Source organism: Megascapheus bottae, chromosome 26 (assembly GCF_031878675.1).
Source record: "Megascapheus bottae isolate mThoBot1 chromosome 26, mThoBot2.hap1, whole genome shotgun sequence".
Lineage (NCBI taxonomy): Eukaryota > Metazoa > Chordata > Mammalia > Rodentia > Geomyidae > Megascapheus > Megascapheus bottae.
This window is the reverse complement of record NC_143534.1, coordinates 11,671,335-11,688,401: the sequence shown is the minus strand read 5'-3', so window position 1 is coordinate 11,688,401 and position 17,067 is coordinate 11,671,335. Positions and strand designations below refer to the sequence as shown.

The 17,067-nt window shown below is 41.8% G+C and overlaps 1 protein-coding gene across 1 annotated transcript in view; it reads left to right on the top strand.

Moving 5' to 3' along the window:
- Itga8 (integrin subunit alpha 8) overlaps positions 1 to 17,067 on the top strand; it is a 121,141-nt gene that overhangs the window by 100,031 nt on the left and 4,043 nt on the right. Inside the window, exons 28-29 of the mRNA XM_090318951.1 lie at positions 6,120 to 6,221; positions 16,066 to 16,188. Coding sequence (XP_090175077.1) covers positions 6,120 to 6,221; positions 16,066 to 16,188 — 225 coding nt within the window. The remainder of the gene's footprint in view (positions 1 to 6,119; positions 6,222 to 16,065; positions 16,189 to 17,067) is intronic.

The window sequence follows — 17,067 nt, the reverse complement described above, 5'->3', positions numbered from 1 at the left end:
AGTAAATGTTGCCTGTTTAATGCAAAGCTCAAAAGGGAAGCCTATAAAAAAAAGCAAGCACTGAATTAAGGTATACTAACAGTTGGGAAAAGTTGAGAGAGAAACATAAAATTCAGGAGAGTGATGAGTAGCCTTTGGAGAAACACATGGGATGTTTTAATGGCACAAGGAATTTTTCATAGTCATGCACACCTTGGATTCTTCCCTGTTTCACCATAAGTCATAAATACTCAATAAAATAGCTTTTAAAAAACAGTTTGGGGAGGACTCAAGCTTTCTTGGGAAATGATGGTGGGTTGATTATACCAGGCAGAACAGCAGTAAGATGAGGCTGCATTCAAGATTCACTCTGGAGAGAAGCCAATGATAATTGTCACATTCCCCGGGAGAGAATAAAGGAAATCAAGAGACGACTCCTAGGTTGTTCACCTATCCTGAATAGCAACAGTGACTTAAGAAAGAGGAAACCAAGGGTTCTGCATTGCTGGTTGCGACTGCAGCAATGGCTGAAGAAGAAATTTCCTCAGAACAACCATCGCTCATCCTTTCACTGAGGGTTAGCAATATGGCCAGAGTTTAACAGGACTGTAACTCAGTGCCACCTGGCTGGGTAACAGAGTGGAGATGTCAGTGGGGAGTGAGGATACCTGAGGCCTTGACTGGCCTATGAGATGGCATGCAAGATGCCCCAGGGATACAAATGGACAATGACTGCTTGTTGTTGAGCAGAAGCCAGGGTCCAGCTAGGTGACTCTGTCACTCAGGACACTCCGTGACCTAGCCTTGGAAGTCACATTCCCTCCTTTCCACAGCAGCGTCCTGTTCGTACATACCAGGCCTCATTCTATGAGAGAGGCCCAGACAAGGCTGTGAACACCCAGAGACAGGAATCACCAGGGGCCACCTTTGAGGGTCACTACAACAGGCACAATTGCCAAGTCTCTAATTTCCTAGGAAATAGGAAACAACCTCTATTTATCACAAATGAGTGCCTTCCTAAACCTAGGGAGTAAACGATGGTTATCTTAAAGCCACAGGAATATATTTTCTCACCATTCAGGTGAGAAGTCAGTGGTGTCATCCTGAAAGGTTCTGAGGTAGAAGCAATCCAGTCCTTCCTTGATAGATGTGACTGCCATCCATGCTTGGTATTCCTTGACTTATGGACCTATCACTCCAACCTTTGTGACCATCTTCTCGTCATCTCCCTTAACATGTGCCTGTACCTTCTTTTCTGTCTCACTCTGCTGGAATTTAGAGCCTGCCTTAATCAAGATAATCCCACTGAAAAAAAATCTCATCTTAATTATATATGATCCTTATTCCTTAGGAGAATCTAAATGGCCGTGAGCTTTTAAGATGGTTTAAATCACTCCAATCAACAGTGTTCTATCCTTACCAACAAGCCCTCCATTTTACCACCTCCCTGTAGTCATTTCTTTAATCTCATAAATTGCTCCTCTAAATACACCACTAACTGGGGTGTAGGACTTAAGGCATTCTTTTGTTATGACTCCACTTCCTTTCTGCTAACTACAGACTTTTTCCATCCATTCTTAAATACATAGTTAGTAATCTTGGGCAAAAAAATACAAAATCAGAGCACATTGTAGATTCTTTTACATGTTTTGGTAATAATTGGCAACTGTATAGGGTAAACATATGGACTGTGTACACATATATTTGAGAAAACTACCTGTAAGCTGAGTGGTATGAAAGACAGACTAAGCTTACATGGAAATCAAGCTCTAGGAGTGCTGGCCTGCTTAAAATGAAAGAGGACCTGAATTTGTGAACCGTGGTTTCTCAGGAATCTGAAGGCCCAGGCTCAGTTGTCTTCCTGACTGGATGTGTTCAAGGCACGTAACTTTTCTGGGACTCACTTCTCTCACTTGTGAGATAAAGGGTTTGAAGTAAAGGCTCCTTTCATTCTTGAAAACTTCCTGATCTATGGGGCAGTTCACATGGCGGTCTCTCCGAATAAGTTATTTATGATGTTTACTCTATTGAGCTGAAGTCAGCCATAACTCTATGTGCTGTTTTAAGAACCGCCTTTTGTGTTGCAGTGACACTTTGGTTGAACTCAGAACATGGTTCTCTAAATGGAAGGAACAGCCAGCCAGATCCTTGAAAGTGGTCCATCTGTCTGCAAACAGACCAATTAGTATGAAGTGCTATAGACCAGGACAAATGTGTACACGAGAATCAACATTTAATCCTTACAGCAGTCCTGTGGGATACAGATGAGTAAAGTCAGACGCACAGGTTAAGTGGCCTTCCCAAGGAGGAATCAGAGAGCATGCTGTGTATATCACTGTGCAATGTAAGCTGAACTGGAGACCACTGTGGGATAATTACCTACTGCAGACTTTATATCACCTTCAGAAAACTATAGATTGCCAAACTATAACCACTGTATTATAGGCTACTAGGTTGTAACTACTTATAAATATCTTCTTAATAGCATGTGTTGAAACTTTATGACTTCTTGAAGGAGCCAGAAGTTGTATAACTTGCTATTTCAGAATCCAGTTTAAAACAGAGAAATTAAAAAAAACAACATTATCTTGAATTGTACTGCCCAAAATACTAAAATATCCATCTATGGTTATAAATAAAACTAACTATTCATTGACTGATTCCCCTAATCCCATTTCAAGTGTTCATTGCCACAAACTCTAGGCAGATGATAAAAAAAGAAAGAAATTTCCATCCTTGAAGAAAGTTCTGCTGGGCTGGACTATTTCAGAACTTTACGGGAGTATATTTCCCTTCAAACATTGCAGGATGAGATCAGAGTCAACTGTGATATCTATGAATGAAGACCTGGATTGTCTTTTTTTTTTTTTTTGCCAGTCCTGGGCTTGGGCTCAGGGCCTGACCACTGTCCCTGGATTTTCTCAAGGCTAGAGCTCTACCATTTGAGCCACAGCACCACTTCTGGCTTTTTGCTCTGTATGTGGTAGTGAGGAATCGAACCCGGGTCTTCGTGCATGCTAGGCAAGCACTGGACCACTAGGCCAAACTCCCGACCCTGGATTGTCTTTTAAGATTAGGTGTCTGACTTCTATTATACCCCTCCCCTACCATGAGAATGACCCCCTTTGTGCCGCATTAAGTGTCATCTGCCACCTGGAAAAGGCAAGAAGTGTATCAAGTACCCACTTTTCACTAAGCCTCACGTTACAGATTTGGATAAATGCTATAGCCTCCCACTCTCCCACCAAGCCAGCAGTGACAGCAAGATGGCATGCTATCAAGCCAACACAGTATCACTTCAAAGTTCAGATACAAGCGTGAACCATGCAAGTCAGCTCTTAGATTCAGCACTGCTAAGCAAATAAAACACCGAAACTCTGTTATATGTAAGGGAAATGGAAATGTTTGAGGGTTGTGTTAGAGGTTTTTGGAAGCTGTCTTAGCCAGGAAGGCTCTCTCACATATATCTGCAGTTGATGCCTGACTGTGAGCTCTCCGTAAGGCAGGGAGAATGTTTATTTTGCCCTTGCCTTTCCCATTCAACTTCTGCAACATCCTATCCAGGGGAGCTGCTCAGAACTTCGTTTTTCGGTTTGTTTTTTTTCTTCCCCTTTGGTGCTGGTCCTGGGGCTTAGACTGTGGGGCTGGGTGCTGTCCTTGAGCTTCTTTTGCTCAAGAGTAAGCACTGTTACCATTTGAGCCACAGCTCCACTTCTTGATTTTTTTTTCCAAAAGTAGTTTGTTGAAGATAAGAGGCTCATGGACTCTCTTGCCCAGGCTGGCTTCAAACCAGGATCTTCAGATCTAGCTGCCTGAATAGCAAGGATTCTAGACACCAGCGCCCAGTTACTCAGGACATTTTTAATGGAGAAAACTGCTAAGACCGAGTGCTAGGCTTGTCTGCCTCAAATTATTTTTTTTTCTTTTTAGCAAAAAAGGGACGTTTTCTTTCTTCTGTTATAAAGAGTGGAAGAAACGTTTCTTTTGGAGAATAAACTTAAGCAATAGCTGATGGATCTATGGGTTGCAGACTTCACAGAATATCTGCCTACTACCTAATTTTTTCAAGCCTCCTTTGTGTCAGTTTGCAACTCAAATTTACCATACGATGCTATTACATGGCTAGTATGTGAGGTTTAGAGTGTCATAGTCAAAACTCTTAGATATACTACTATAACCAAACCATTAAATATACCACTTCCTTATCCTTGTTTATAGTTAGCCAACCAGTATTGATTAAACCCTAGTACATATTTCAAGGCTATGCACGTCACACCCATGGTATATGCTATGTTTGCATCATCAAGTTGCCATGGGCCACTTGATAACACAGATGTATTTAGAGAGATGCCTCAGTAGGCAATTCTGTTATTATGCAAGCGTCATGAAGTGTACTTACACAGAATGCCCCTAGTTGAAGCAATGGAATGGAACTCTTTCATGCATGAAGCCCATTGTTGACTAAAATAATTGCTGTTAAGCAGCCATGACTACAAGACAGAAAAGCAGAATTTGATCTGCCCACTCACACTAGAGGGAAGAAGCTGTACCCTCCAGCGGTGGCAAGGATTCAAGTTTTGGGGATTTCACATCCTAACCGGGACTTTATTCACTTGAGGAGGAGAGCATCGGGTCATCAAAAAGCACAGGATATGTGGCCCAAGTGATAGAGCACTATCCTTGAGCAAAAAGTGTCCAAGGACACTGCCTAGGCCCTGAGTTCAAGCTCCAGGACTGGCCAAAAAAAAAAGCAGCACAAGATATGCATGTATGGGTACACAAAAATGACTTCCCTCTGTGCAATTAATATGCACTAGTAAAATTAAATATAATTATGAAAGTTTACAAAAAGAAAACTAGATAGCTAAATCACAATGCGAAACTTCTAAATATATATATATAGACATATATGTATATTTATATATGTATGTTTGCACCCCCCCACACACACACACATACCAAATATGGACTCGGTCCAGACTTAACCAAACCAGGTGCTGCAATTCTAGACCCCAGCTGTTTCTGAAGCAAAGTCCAGTGGTCTGTGATGCTCTCTAGGTAACAGTTAAGACTGGGAATGAATGAAAAATCATGTTCAGAATCCAGCATGGCTAACACTGAGAGGAAGAAGTGAAAGAAAATTTCCTGAGACAAATGCTTGACTCCACCTGCAGCATTCTGACATCTTGATGCAGGACGCCATTTTTAGATTGGTGAATACAGAATTAGTTAAGAGAAACGTTTTAGATCTAGAATCAATATAGAGATGGGAGTTCTCACACAGTTTGTTTACCAAAGCTAATCGCTTCAAGTCCAGGGACAGGCTTTATCTACCAATTTATCACTGACTGTGGAGATAAATGAGCACTTCCTGATTGAAGGTTGGGAACACAGATGTGGGCTTACATATATAATTATAATTATAATTAAATAGAATCTTATCAGTGCACTTTCTCCTGTGTTTATCAGTAAAGGTGGTAAATAAATTCAATTGAAATAAACATACATACAATTACTTTATGAACAAAAATTTCCAAATTTTATAAAACAACTTTTAAACCTTCAAAAATTCAACAGTTGTAACAACTGTGGCACCCAGAGATGTTGTTAAACCTCCCACAGTGTATGACAGATATTTTTTTGCCCCATCCAAAATGCTAAATAACAGGGAAGCTGACAGGCCATTCCATCAGTCTCTCCTCTATATATTTTCTAGTAAAAGATAATAATTTTGTAACCCACCATGTGTCTCCTTTGTCATTCACTAGTTATAATTATATTAATCTTTGCACTTACTCCTCTTTTAGAGCCTGCTTTTCTCTTCTTTTCTTTTTTGTTTTAACCTTGCACATAACTCTTATGAATAGGAAGGGAATAGATGTTTGGATGAATAGATGGATGCTTGGATACATCAGTAGATGGAGGGATGTTGGATGGATGGACCTGTGGATAGGTGGCTAGATGATGGATGGATGATGTCTAGAGAGACGCAGTGATGATGGATGGATGAAAGGAAAACATAAAAAAAGGATAATGGAAGGGAGGAGGAAGTTTGGCTTTGGAGATGGAAAATACAGAGACTACCACACAACCTTTCAAAGCTTCGCAGAAAATATTTACATAAATATTCTTGTTTTCAGAGGAAAAATGACCCTTACGCTCTTGCATCCCTGGTGTCCTTTGAAGTTAAGAAGATGCCTTATAAAGATCAGCCTGCAAAACTGCCCGAAGGAGGCATAGCAGTGAGTATCTTTCAGTTTCACGGGCACACATACATGCGTGAAGGAATGTCTGGATCACCGTCTGCCTGTGCTTGACTTCCATGTTTACAGTGGTCATTGAAAACTCTTCCCTGTCACCTCACTATTATCACTTCTCGGTCTGGAAAATTCTTATTGTCTGGTTCTTCAACTTTCTATATTCAAGGACAGGACTCCTACTCATCAAGCCTTTTTGTTTCAGAGATGTCCAGATAGCCATAATGATGATAACAAAACCATAGTGTTTCTTTAATATTACATGTCCTCCCCTTGAATCCAGGGCCTAGTGCTTGCTAGGAAATCACTCTGCCCCTCGAGCTGTGCCCCCGGCCTTCTGCTCCTATCATTTTAATGACAATGTGATGAGTTTAGAATCGGAGGACAGGTTGACCACAAACTAGCCAAATGACTTCACAGAGTCATTTTTTTTCCTCTACAAAGAACCACATTCTGGATTAGGACTACAAAGAAAGAGCACACAGAGCTCCAGTTGAAGGAAATGCTGCCTCTTATCACTGAGGCCATAAAACAACCCTGACACCCAAAAAGCCAATGCTAGACCAGCTCCTGACACCCTCGGTGGTGGGGTAAAGAATGCAGAGGGGAGCGTGGCAGTAGTTAGAGGGCATCAACAGGTGTCTGCCTGTCTAGCTGGGTGTGAAAGACAGAATGCTCTGAAAAGTGATATTCCAATTTCAACCTTCACCACATTGTTTCATCTTAACGCTTGCTTCCTCCTAGCTCCCTGTCATGTCTGACTTGCTGAGCCGGTCAGAGTGACTAGGCAGTTCAGGAGGATTCTAGTGGGAAGCCAACCGGGGGCTGGGAGAGTTAGCAAAACTGCATCTCAACAACTTGACAGTGACGGCACACACCCGTAATCACAGCTACACTGGAGGTCAAAGGACAGTATCACAGTCCACAGATGGCCTCGATACAAGTGTTCAAGCCTCTCCCTGAAAATAACAAGCAAAAAGGACCGAGGGCATGGCTCAAATGGAAGAGCACCTGCCTACCCACCAGAAAGTCTTGAGTTCAAATACCCGTACTACCAAAAAGAGAAAAAGAGAAACCTGGCTTCTAAAGCAGGATGTTTGAAATCACCTCGCAGTTCATTAGAGAGACAGAAAGATGCCTAGCTTCCTTACACACCAGACCTGCTTCTGCTGTGCTGAGTCGGAAGGTCATCAAAACCATCAGAAGGAAGGCTGTGTGCCCCGTCGAGGCTGAGAAGCACAGCTCAGACTGTGCCACTTCTCATCGCTTTCCAGCCTCAGACTTCGTGGTCATAGTCCATCTCTGTAGCTTAAACAGTTTTAGTTGTTTAAATGCACCCAGTGATTCTCAACTGTGAACTTTCAAGATAGATAGATAGACAGATAGATAGATAGATAGATAGATAGATAGATAGATAGATAGATAGATAGATAGATAGAGATAGGGGCAGATATAGATATCTAACGATAGATAAATATATTTATATAAAGGAAAATCAATATAGATATAGATATGGATGTATATGTACAGATCCACGGTAAATCCTCATCACATGTTTAGGGACTGAATAAGGCTGGACTTAGAAAGCCATACAAGTGAAGTCTCTGCACTCAAGTCCTGGGGACCAGATACCTAAAGGAAAATCTGAGATTTCCAGGACAGTCACCTGAGCTAGATTCTAAATCAACCCCAATCCTGTTAGAAACTTCAAGGAGTTACTTTGCTTCTCTGAGGCTAATAAACACACACACACACACACACACACACACACACACACATACATACACAGACACACACACACACACACACACACACACACACCCCAGTGGAATTGCCAAGATGATACATAGCTTTACTCTGGGATTGTACCTGGAACAAGAAAGTCTTAAGTTTCAGCCAGCATCAAGTAAACTCCCCTAAATGTCTTACATTCTCTCTACACTGGAAATGACAATAAAGATTTGCACCAAGTCTATTAAAGCCAGCACGGCCAGCTCTGTCTTGATTTAAATCATCTCTTGCTCTCTTCATGAGATGTCTGCCGTCACTTGGATTTATGTCCAACCCAGAAAACAGAGGCTTTGGGTTTTTCATGCAGAGTGTTCATCCGAAGAAGTTCAAAGCCTTGTCGCTCTAAAGGGAGATAAATCCAGGCCCTTTGTTTTCTCGGAGCACGTGTTTCATAACAAAACACATGTTCCAGTTCTTTCCATCAACAAGATTGCCATTTCTCCGTGCTGGCCACAGGTGACAGCCTGCTGTTCTCAGCTCATCCCCAAGCAGGCAACCCATGATCAAATGCATACTTCCTCTGCTGCACAACTCTGTGACTATATTGTAGGAAGAAAACAAAAGACATGTTCTGTTATCTGATGTGGGTGATTTACCACATCATTTAAGTAGAGGTTATTGGAAAAACATTTAGAAACGCAAAAGCTTTCAAGTCTCTCAATGCCTGACCAAGTAGGGACAATCTTACCAGCACAGAGTTAGCTGTGAAGAGTAGGAGCAGTGATTCTGGGGCTTCCCTGGAGTCTGGGTAGAGCCTTCAGAGTTTCTAGAAAGTTCTCAAAGGTCTATTCCATACTTCCCTCAAAAAGATATCCCCACCCCTTGCCAGTCACTGGTGGCTCAGACAAAACCAGTGCCCTCACTAATCAGGAGGCTGAGATCTGAGGGTCTGAAGGGTGCCCAGGCAGGAAACTGTGAGACTCTTACTTCTGAAAACCAAGGGGGAAAAAAGGAAAGGAAAGAAAAAAGAGCTGGAAGTGGAGCTATTGTTTAAGAGATAGGGCGGGCATATAAACTAAAGATCAGTGCTCAGACCCTGCGTTCAATCCCAGTACACACACACACACACACACACACACACACACACGCACACACACGCATGTACACATGCATGCATACACGCACACAGCCCACAGAAGAGAATTGAAATAGGTTGTTAAAGAATCAGTAAAACTCCATTTGGTCACTGAGGAAAAACTGCAAGAAGACTAATTAAGAGCTAATGGTTTTTCTAGGCTCTTCTGTGAGACAGTAAGGTTATTTTTCAACACAGTCATGAATCAGCCATTTCTCAGGTCTATGGAACCTTCTACCTGGAAGAACATTGTCTGTCTGCTATTTGCATAGCTCAATGCCTATAACAAAAGAACACCTCATAGAACGTCACATTGTCCTGCCCAGAGGTTGTATGGTTGGGGAGTCGTACGAGTAGACACTGAAAACCTGGCATCCAGTGGTTCACACCTATAATCTTCAGGAGGCTGAGATCTCAGAATCAAGATTCAAAGCTAGTCCAGGAAGGGAAGTCTGTGACACTATCTCCAGTTAACTACCAGAAAGCCAGAAGTGGTAAAGCACTGTCCTTGAGGAACAAACAAACAAACAAAAACAACTCAGGGATAGTTCCCAGGCCTCAAGTTGAAACTCAAGGACTAGCACCAAAAAGGAAAAAAAAAAAAAAAAAGAATACACACTAAAGTATTACAACACTGAACGTAAACCATTATTCAATTATGTACACATATTCTTGGCTCCCCCATAAGCCAGTGTACCCAGTGTATTTGCATGTGACACAAGTATTATTCCATTCTCCAATGCATATTAGAGAAGAGTTTTGTTGGCTAGTGGAAGAACAAAACTTTAAACACACACACACACACACACACACACACACACACACACACACTGAATGAAATCCATTGTTTCAAAACATAGCAAATCCACTTGTTCTTCAGAACTGTGAGCAGAGCTTTAACACCCCAACATGGAATTCTATGAAACAAGTATGCTGACTGGGCTGAAGGGTGAGTCTTCTTTGTCTCCTGGGGCCTGTTACAATGCTGGTGAACATGAGCTCAGCCATTCCCTTTGTGTTATGGTTTTGCTGGAAGTGGCACCCTGGCGAGGGTGGGGGGGTACATTTATTTAAAACATCCCTGTGACCCCACCTTGGTGTGTTTACACAAGACTGTGTGAGACGTAAATACAGATGTCAACATTAATTGCCTTTACAAATACAAGGGGGGTTTTCTCCTACCTTGGTGTTTTATTTGGGGGAGGGAATCAAAATATACAAAAACATATCATAAATGTCGATGATAAAATGTAGACATATTAAAGTTTATTTATGGTCTTTCAACCATAATAAAGAACAAGAAGATTTACAACATGATGAAGGTAAGATTAAATGTTCCCTACTTAAGATCACTTTAAGAAAATCCAAATGCTTACAATTTATGGATTCTACTTCCTCAAACTGCAGATAATAAGTGAGTTGTTAAACTTTATGCTGTTTCTTTAAATAGCTACAAGTTCCTGATAAACAAACCAAAATGTATTAAGGCAGATTGTTGATTAGTTGGCATGCAAACTAGATTTTCCCTTAAGTTTTAAATTACCAGTTATTCAAAATTAGCCTTTATTTTCTTTTTATTTTGTCAGTACTGGGGTGTAAACTCAGGGTTTCCCACTTGCTAGGCTGGTAACTTTACCACTTGAGCCATAGTCCCAGATCTTTTTTTTTTTTTTTTGGCTTTGTTTTTCAGATAAGGTCTCAGACCATAACCCTCCTATAGCAAGTAGTTGGGATTCTTAATGTACTCATTATACCTAGCTAGTGTGTTGAGATGAGGTCATGCATGACCTCGTCTGCAAGTGTATTCTGCAGGCATGTGCTACCACTCTGCCCTAAACTTAGGAAGTCCACATGTAAAGTCACAAGCCCATGTTCTCAAAGAAAACCTTTCTTCTTAAGTGCACTCTCTGGGCCCACCTTGGTGAAAGAATTTTGTCATGAGGGATTTGGATAACGCAGCTGATCTTACCCTTGCATAAGACTGGATACAAAATGGGGGAGACCCACTAGTGTAATCAGTTGGAGTAGCTGCTAATACGTATGGACACTGAATCCCACTGAGTTCCTGAAATGGAGCTGAAGAACTGAATTTGTACTTTTTTTTTTTTTGCCAGTGTCAGGGCTTGAACTCAGGCCTAAGTACTGTCCTTGGGCTTTCTCAAGGCTAAAATTCTGCTACACTTGAGCCACAGCACCACTTCTGGCTATTCTGAGTATGTGGTTTGGAGGAATCAAACCCAGGGCTTTGTGCGTGCTAGACAAGCACTCTACCACTAGGCCACACTCCCAGCCCTATCAACTGAAATTCTGATGTCTTTGTGTCAATCTTCAACACAGTTTTGCCGATTTATAGGAGTACATTTTTACCATTTTTTTTCCAATCTGCCTTCACTTGCCTTGTTTATTCAACTATCACTGAATAACTTGAACCATACCTCCAGCCCAGATTTTTTTTTTCATTCATTGCACAGGGAGATTTACAGACTTTGCTGCTCAGGTTGGCTTTGAACAATGACCCTTCAGGAAATCAGCCTGCCCAGAAGCTAGGAGTACCCGGAGGAGCGACCAGTGCTTGGTTTTATTTCGGTAGTTTTTAAATTTTTATACCATTTACATATTGAAATGCTATCTTCATCATGAAAGATTACATTGAAAGATGGTGATTGCATTAATGATAGTGCCAATTAGTGGCAGCATTTCATACCTAACACTTGATATGTGTAGATAAACATCATATAAATTAAAAGTAACGTCCCATTTCTTTTTACTCCTCTTCCTATGGCTCCCAGGAAATGGCTGTGCCAAGCTTCTGTTGGGCTGCCATGGTGATGAGAAGGTTATACTAGTGTCACTTACGGTGCTCCAGACACCTGAAGTACTTAACCAAATATATTTCAGACAAAGGAAAAGTTGTCACTCTGAATCCACATTCAGACATCAGAAACTCGAAACGTGATGGCTCATATTGTTTTTTCTCATGATTTATTATCCGATGGATGTGTCCAACAAAACTTCTTCTGGACTTCTTAAGATGAGTTCATAAATACTGGAAATAATAAAGTTGTTAGGTAGCCTGTAATCTTAGCTACTCGGGAGGCTGACATCTGAGGATTACAGTTCAAAGCCAGCCCAGGCAGAAACATCCCCATGAGACTCTTATCTCCAATTAACCACTCAAAAACCAGAAGTGGCACTCAAGTGGTAGAGTACTAGCTTTGAGCACAAAAAGACTCAGGGACAGTGTCCAAACCCTCAGTTCAAGCCCTACAACCAGCTAAAGTAAAAAATAAAAAAGATAAGTTGTTGATCTTCCTCAACATTTTCCCCCAAATTAGCCTACAGTTCTGTAGCACTAGAGTGTATTTAAATAAACTTTGGCCCTGTCAAAGTGATCGATTAAATAAATCCTTTCCCTTGCTGTTGACCTGCAGCGGAAATCTAGTTTATCTGTACAAAGTACTGAGCTGCAGGAAAAGCTGGACTTTGCTGATGGAAGCCCCCCTCACACCACAGCTCTACAGATCACAAGTGTCATATGATCCCGGGCCCCTCACTTCCAGAAAAGATCTCTCCTTCCAAGATCGGTGACAATACTCATGATGGCTTCCATTTTTTAGCTCTTCCCACCCACAGCCCGGCGCTTGTGCACACCAACCCAGATGAAATGCGTTAGAATATTATTGTTGGCTTTCTATATTTCCGCTGACCTTGCTGTAGTGACTTTCTGAATGCCCGGAAGTTTAAGGCAACAGAATCCAGGATGGTTTCTGCAGCTATGCTCAGTGGAGACTGAGGCTGGGCAGACTGGGTGTTACACGGAGGTCTTAACAGCAGAGCACCAGCAGGGCAGAATGCACAGTTTGCCCTGCACTCTGCATGTCCCTTCCCTCCAGTTAACTGTGTGCGGTGCCTTGCATGAAATGCACATGCTGAGCATCATGCTAAGATGTCCCTGGCTCCAGGGAAAGATTGGAAGTAGTATTTTTTTTTAATGAACCTAGTGTTGCTGGAAGCAGACTGGCAACAGTGTCAATGATGAGAATTTCAGGAAGGAAATTGCAAAGTGTTGAACAGCCACACAGCTATCTTCTCGCCAGTTGTTCTCAGGCCTGCTCTCAGAATCTTTGAAAGAGAATGTAAACAAACGCCAGTAGGTTTGGTAAGGGTCCCTTTCTAATCCTGCTTGAGAAAATCTTATTAAGTATGACTGGGCAATGTGAGGGTTTATTTGGACCTCATCAGCATTATTGCAAAGAAAAGGCTTCAGATATCTTGGTTAGTGCGTTGTAGATAGCCTGCCCTGCTTATTTCTCCAGGCTGACAGACAGCTCATCAAAGTCTTCCTTAACCAAGGGGCAGAGGGACCTGATACAGGGCTCCATCTGCTCATCCCATGCCATTTTCCCAGAGTGAAACAAACAACGGAAGCCTCATGTTCTTTCTCACAACTCCTTTTAGTTACTTTTTGTGCACAGATCTCACACAGACTAGGAAGAGATGACTTAAAGTGGGAACTGGGTAAGTCAAAAGACCTAGAAGCATCAGTGGCTTATCTTACTATAGATGTGAAATGTTGGCATTCTCTAACACAGAGATTCAATCTAGAGACGAAATCTATGTTATTTCTTTAGTGGACAGGGAGCTTGGGGAAATGCAATTTCTATAAGAAGCCTCAGAATTTTCCATTGCTTCCAAATTCTCTCCTGGGTCATCTTAACTAGCGTGTGAGTGAATGGTCCCTTCTATTTATTTCACTTCCAAACTTCTGAAATTCTCATCACCACAACTATGGCCATCTGCCTCCAGTAAAGTCATATTTGCTTTGAAATCAGCCTTGTGCCAAAATAAATAATATTGGGGGAAAGCAGTGATTTCATATACATCATTAGATGTAGTTAAAGCAAACGCTGTGGTGAGAAATAGCCTTGGTCCTAATTTGTTCATATAACAGATTCATTAAGCTCTAGAGGTCTGGGGGGCCATTTGGAGACCTTGAAAAGGATTTCTTCAATCTGTGAACTGTATGTCTCATCCTTAAAGCATTTCAAGCAGGTGACTCTACCAGCATGGTGATACGGTGTCAGATGAAGTAGGGTTGAGGCTGGCAGAAAACATTCTCAGGCAGAGGGAGGAGGTGAGATAGTGGGTAGATTATGGCCAGCCTTTTCCTCACAGAGAACAACTGTCCAGGGCCTGTTGTCAATGTAGAATGATAACCAGTCTTGCTACTTGGTTGGTTCTTGTTTGGTCTAGGTTCAAATATGATGTGAGGGCTAGAAAAGCAAGTGGATCCAGACATGTTTGTTTCTACCATTCAGAAGTAGACTGCGATGGGAAGGGCGTTAAAAACCAGGAGGAGAGCAGAGCCTTAGCAGCATCCCAAATCCAAGAGGAAAATATCCAGACATCTCAGGCCAGGACCAGTTCCTATGCCAGCAGTGAATTATAGTCCTGATTCCCCCCCCTGATGATGGGTAGGTGAGGATTGTGGTCGAGTTCTTGGCTATGCGTCAGAACTGGAATCATGATCCTTCCAATGAACACACTTGAAGATGAGGACCAAACAGACCAATTTGAGGGGTAATGCAGGCTGCGCTGTTAAAATCGGAGATGCTGGCATTGGTGAATAACATGCAAATCCAAGAAAGTTTGCTCTGTCCTTTGACAAAAGGTTTAGCTCCATGGCTGGGTCTCTCCTTGGTTTTGCAGCTTCATTGCACCTGCTTGGAGTACATGAGCAACAGAGATTCTTCTGCTGCCTACCTGGGACAGTCCCTGTGAGCTGGGTTCATTTTCCTTACTCTGGGGAGTGACACTGGTTCACTGTCCAGATGTTCACTTCAGTTCTGCACCTGGAAATTGAATTTAGACTCCGAGGCAGCTCCAGAATAAACCGGGAGAGGGTTTTCTTTACACAATGTAACGGAACCTCAGTAACAACCAGAGGTTCCCCAAAGGGTGATATTTACTTGGGAACAGAATCATCTTATAATGTGAATTCACATGCCCTAATAAACTATACGTACATTCGGGGAAACTGAGTCAAGGGAAACCTTTGAAAGACAAAAAGAAATGGACGATGAGATATTTTGAAATAACAATCCCTAGCTAGTTAAGGATTCTTTACAGGGATGAGACTTCTGAAACTGAGCAGGGAAGAGCTGAAGTAGATGGCCAGATAGATGTTTAGCTTTGTTTTAGTTTGTTTACAGAAGGTTGCAGTAATGTTTGTGCAAAATTGAGAGGTTAATGGGATCTTTTTTAGTAGTTTCGGTGAGGCAGTCATGCATAAGAATCTTTCCTTTGCAGCCTCCTGGGTTATTACTTAATTCTTTTGTTAAGTTGGACACAAGCAACTTCAGTTTTGCTCCCACCAATTTGCACATTCATTCCTTCCAGAAAAAGTATATGCTTCAAGTTCTAAGTTTTCCTTCACTGACAGGGTTAGAGATAAGGGGACCTAATGGTGACATTAATTAGTGCTGTGAATCACGCAGTTCTTTGGGGTTCAATTTTATCATCCATAAAACAAAAAGATTAGGTTCGATTATTTCTGACATCTTGCAGGCTAAGGGCTTCTGGCTGCTCCCAAGTTCACCTCAGCCACATGAAAAGAAATATACAGAGTCTACTTTTGGTCACTATGACCATAAAGATTCCGCCCAACTTACAGTTCCTGCTGTCCACTTTGCTGGCTGATTGAGGGATCCACCACAAATTCTACTCAAGAGTTCCTGTGGTTAAAATCCAACCACCTACCAAGTGTCTTACCATTTGATTTTTCATCTAACCTGCAGAACCTGGAGCCCAAATGCAAGTACTGCAATTCAGTTTAATGAAAACTGTTGCAAATATTTATGCATCTCTTTTCCAAAGGAAGCCCCAGTATTATACTGGCAATGGCTGCTTTCTTTCACCAAACAGCTTTTGACTTAGAGCTCATTTGCTTTGTTCTCATTTCAGATTAAGACATCCGTTATTTGGGCAACCCCAAATGTTTCCTTCTCCATCCCGTTATGGGTCATCATATTAGCCATACTGCTGGGATTGTTGGTTCTAGCCATCTTAACCTTAGCTTTGTGGAAGGTAAGTTGATTTCTTTCATTTTCCTTTAAGCCTGGAGAAGCCATGGAAGGGATTTAGAAGGATATTGTTAGGTATATTAAAAGGCAATAATACAGGCATAATTTATAGATTCTTTTTTGCCAGTCCCAGGGCATGAACTCAGAGACTGGGCTGAGTTTTCTCAAGGCTAGAGCTCTACCACTTGAGCCACAGCACCACTTCCGGCTCTTTCTATGTATGTGGTACCAGGGAATTGAACCTGGGTCTTCATGCATGCTAGGCAAGCACTCTACCACAAGGCCCAACTTCTGGCCCAAATTTATAGATTTTTTTTAATATCTAATGGGAAAATTGTGTCTTGGTTGCTTTGACATATTTGATATACCTTGTGTTGCTAGTGTTTAAGAAGACTGGAGTGCATTTGATTTTTTTTTTTTTTTGCCAGTCATGGGACTTGAACTCAGGGCCTGAGTACTGTCCTTGGACTTTTTTTTCTCAAGGCCAGTGCTCTACCACTTGAGCCACAGCACCACTTCCAGCTTTTTTCTATATATGTGGTACCGAGGAGTCAAATCCAGGCCTTTGTGCGTGCTAGGCAAGCACTCTACCACTTGGCCAAACTCCTGGCCCCAGCATTTGAATTTTTTTTAATTCCATTGTACTTTAACTTCAAGATTGAACTCTAGGCGAGTGTTCTGGCGCTGAACTATATCCCCAGCTCTCATCTGGAGATTTCTTGTAAATAAAAAGTCGGGGAAGGAGAAGATATTAGCTAAGGCCTGTGATCTTTCTACCATGTGCTCGGAGTGATCATGTTATTATGAAGGCTTCTCTCTCTGGCTTCATTAGCCAAGATCTTAAGCTTTTTATTGACATGGTACCATCACAAATCCTTTAAGA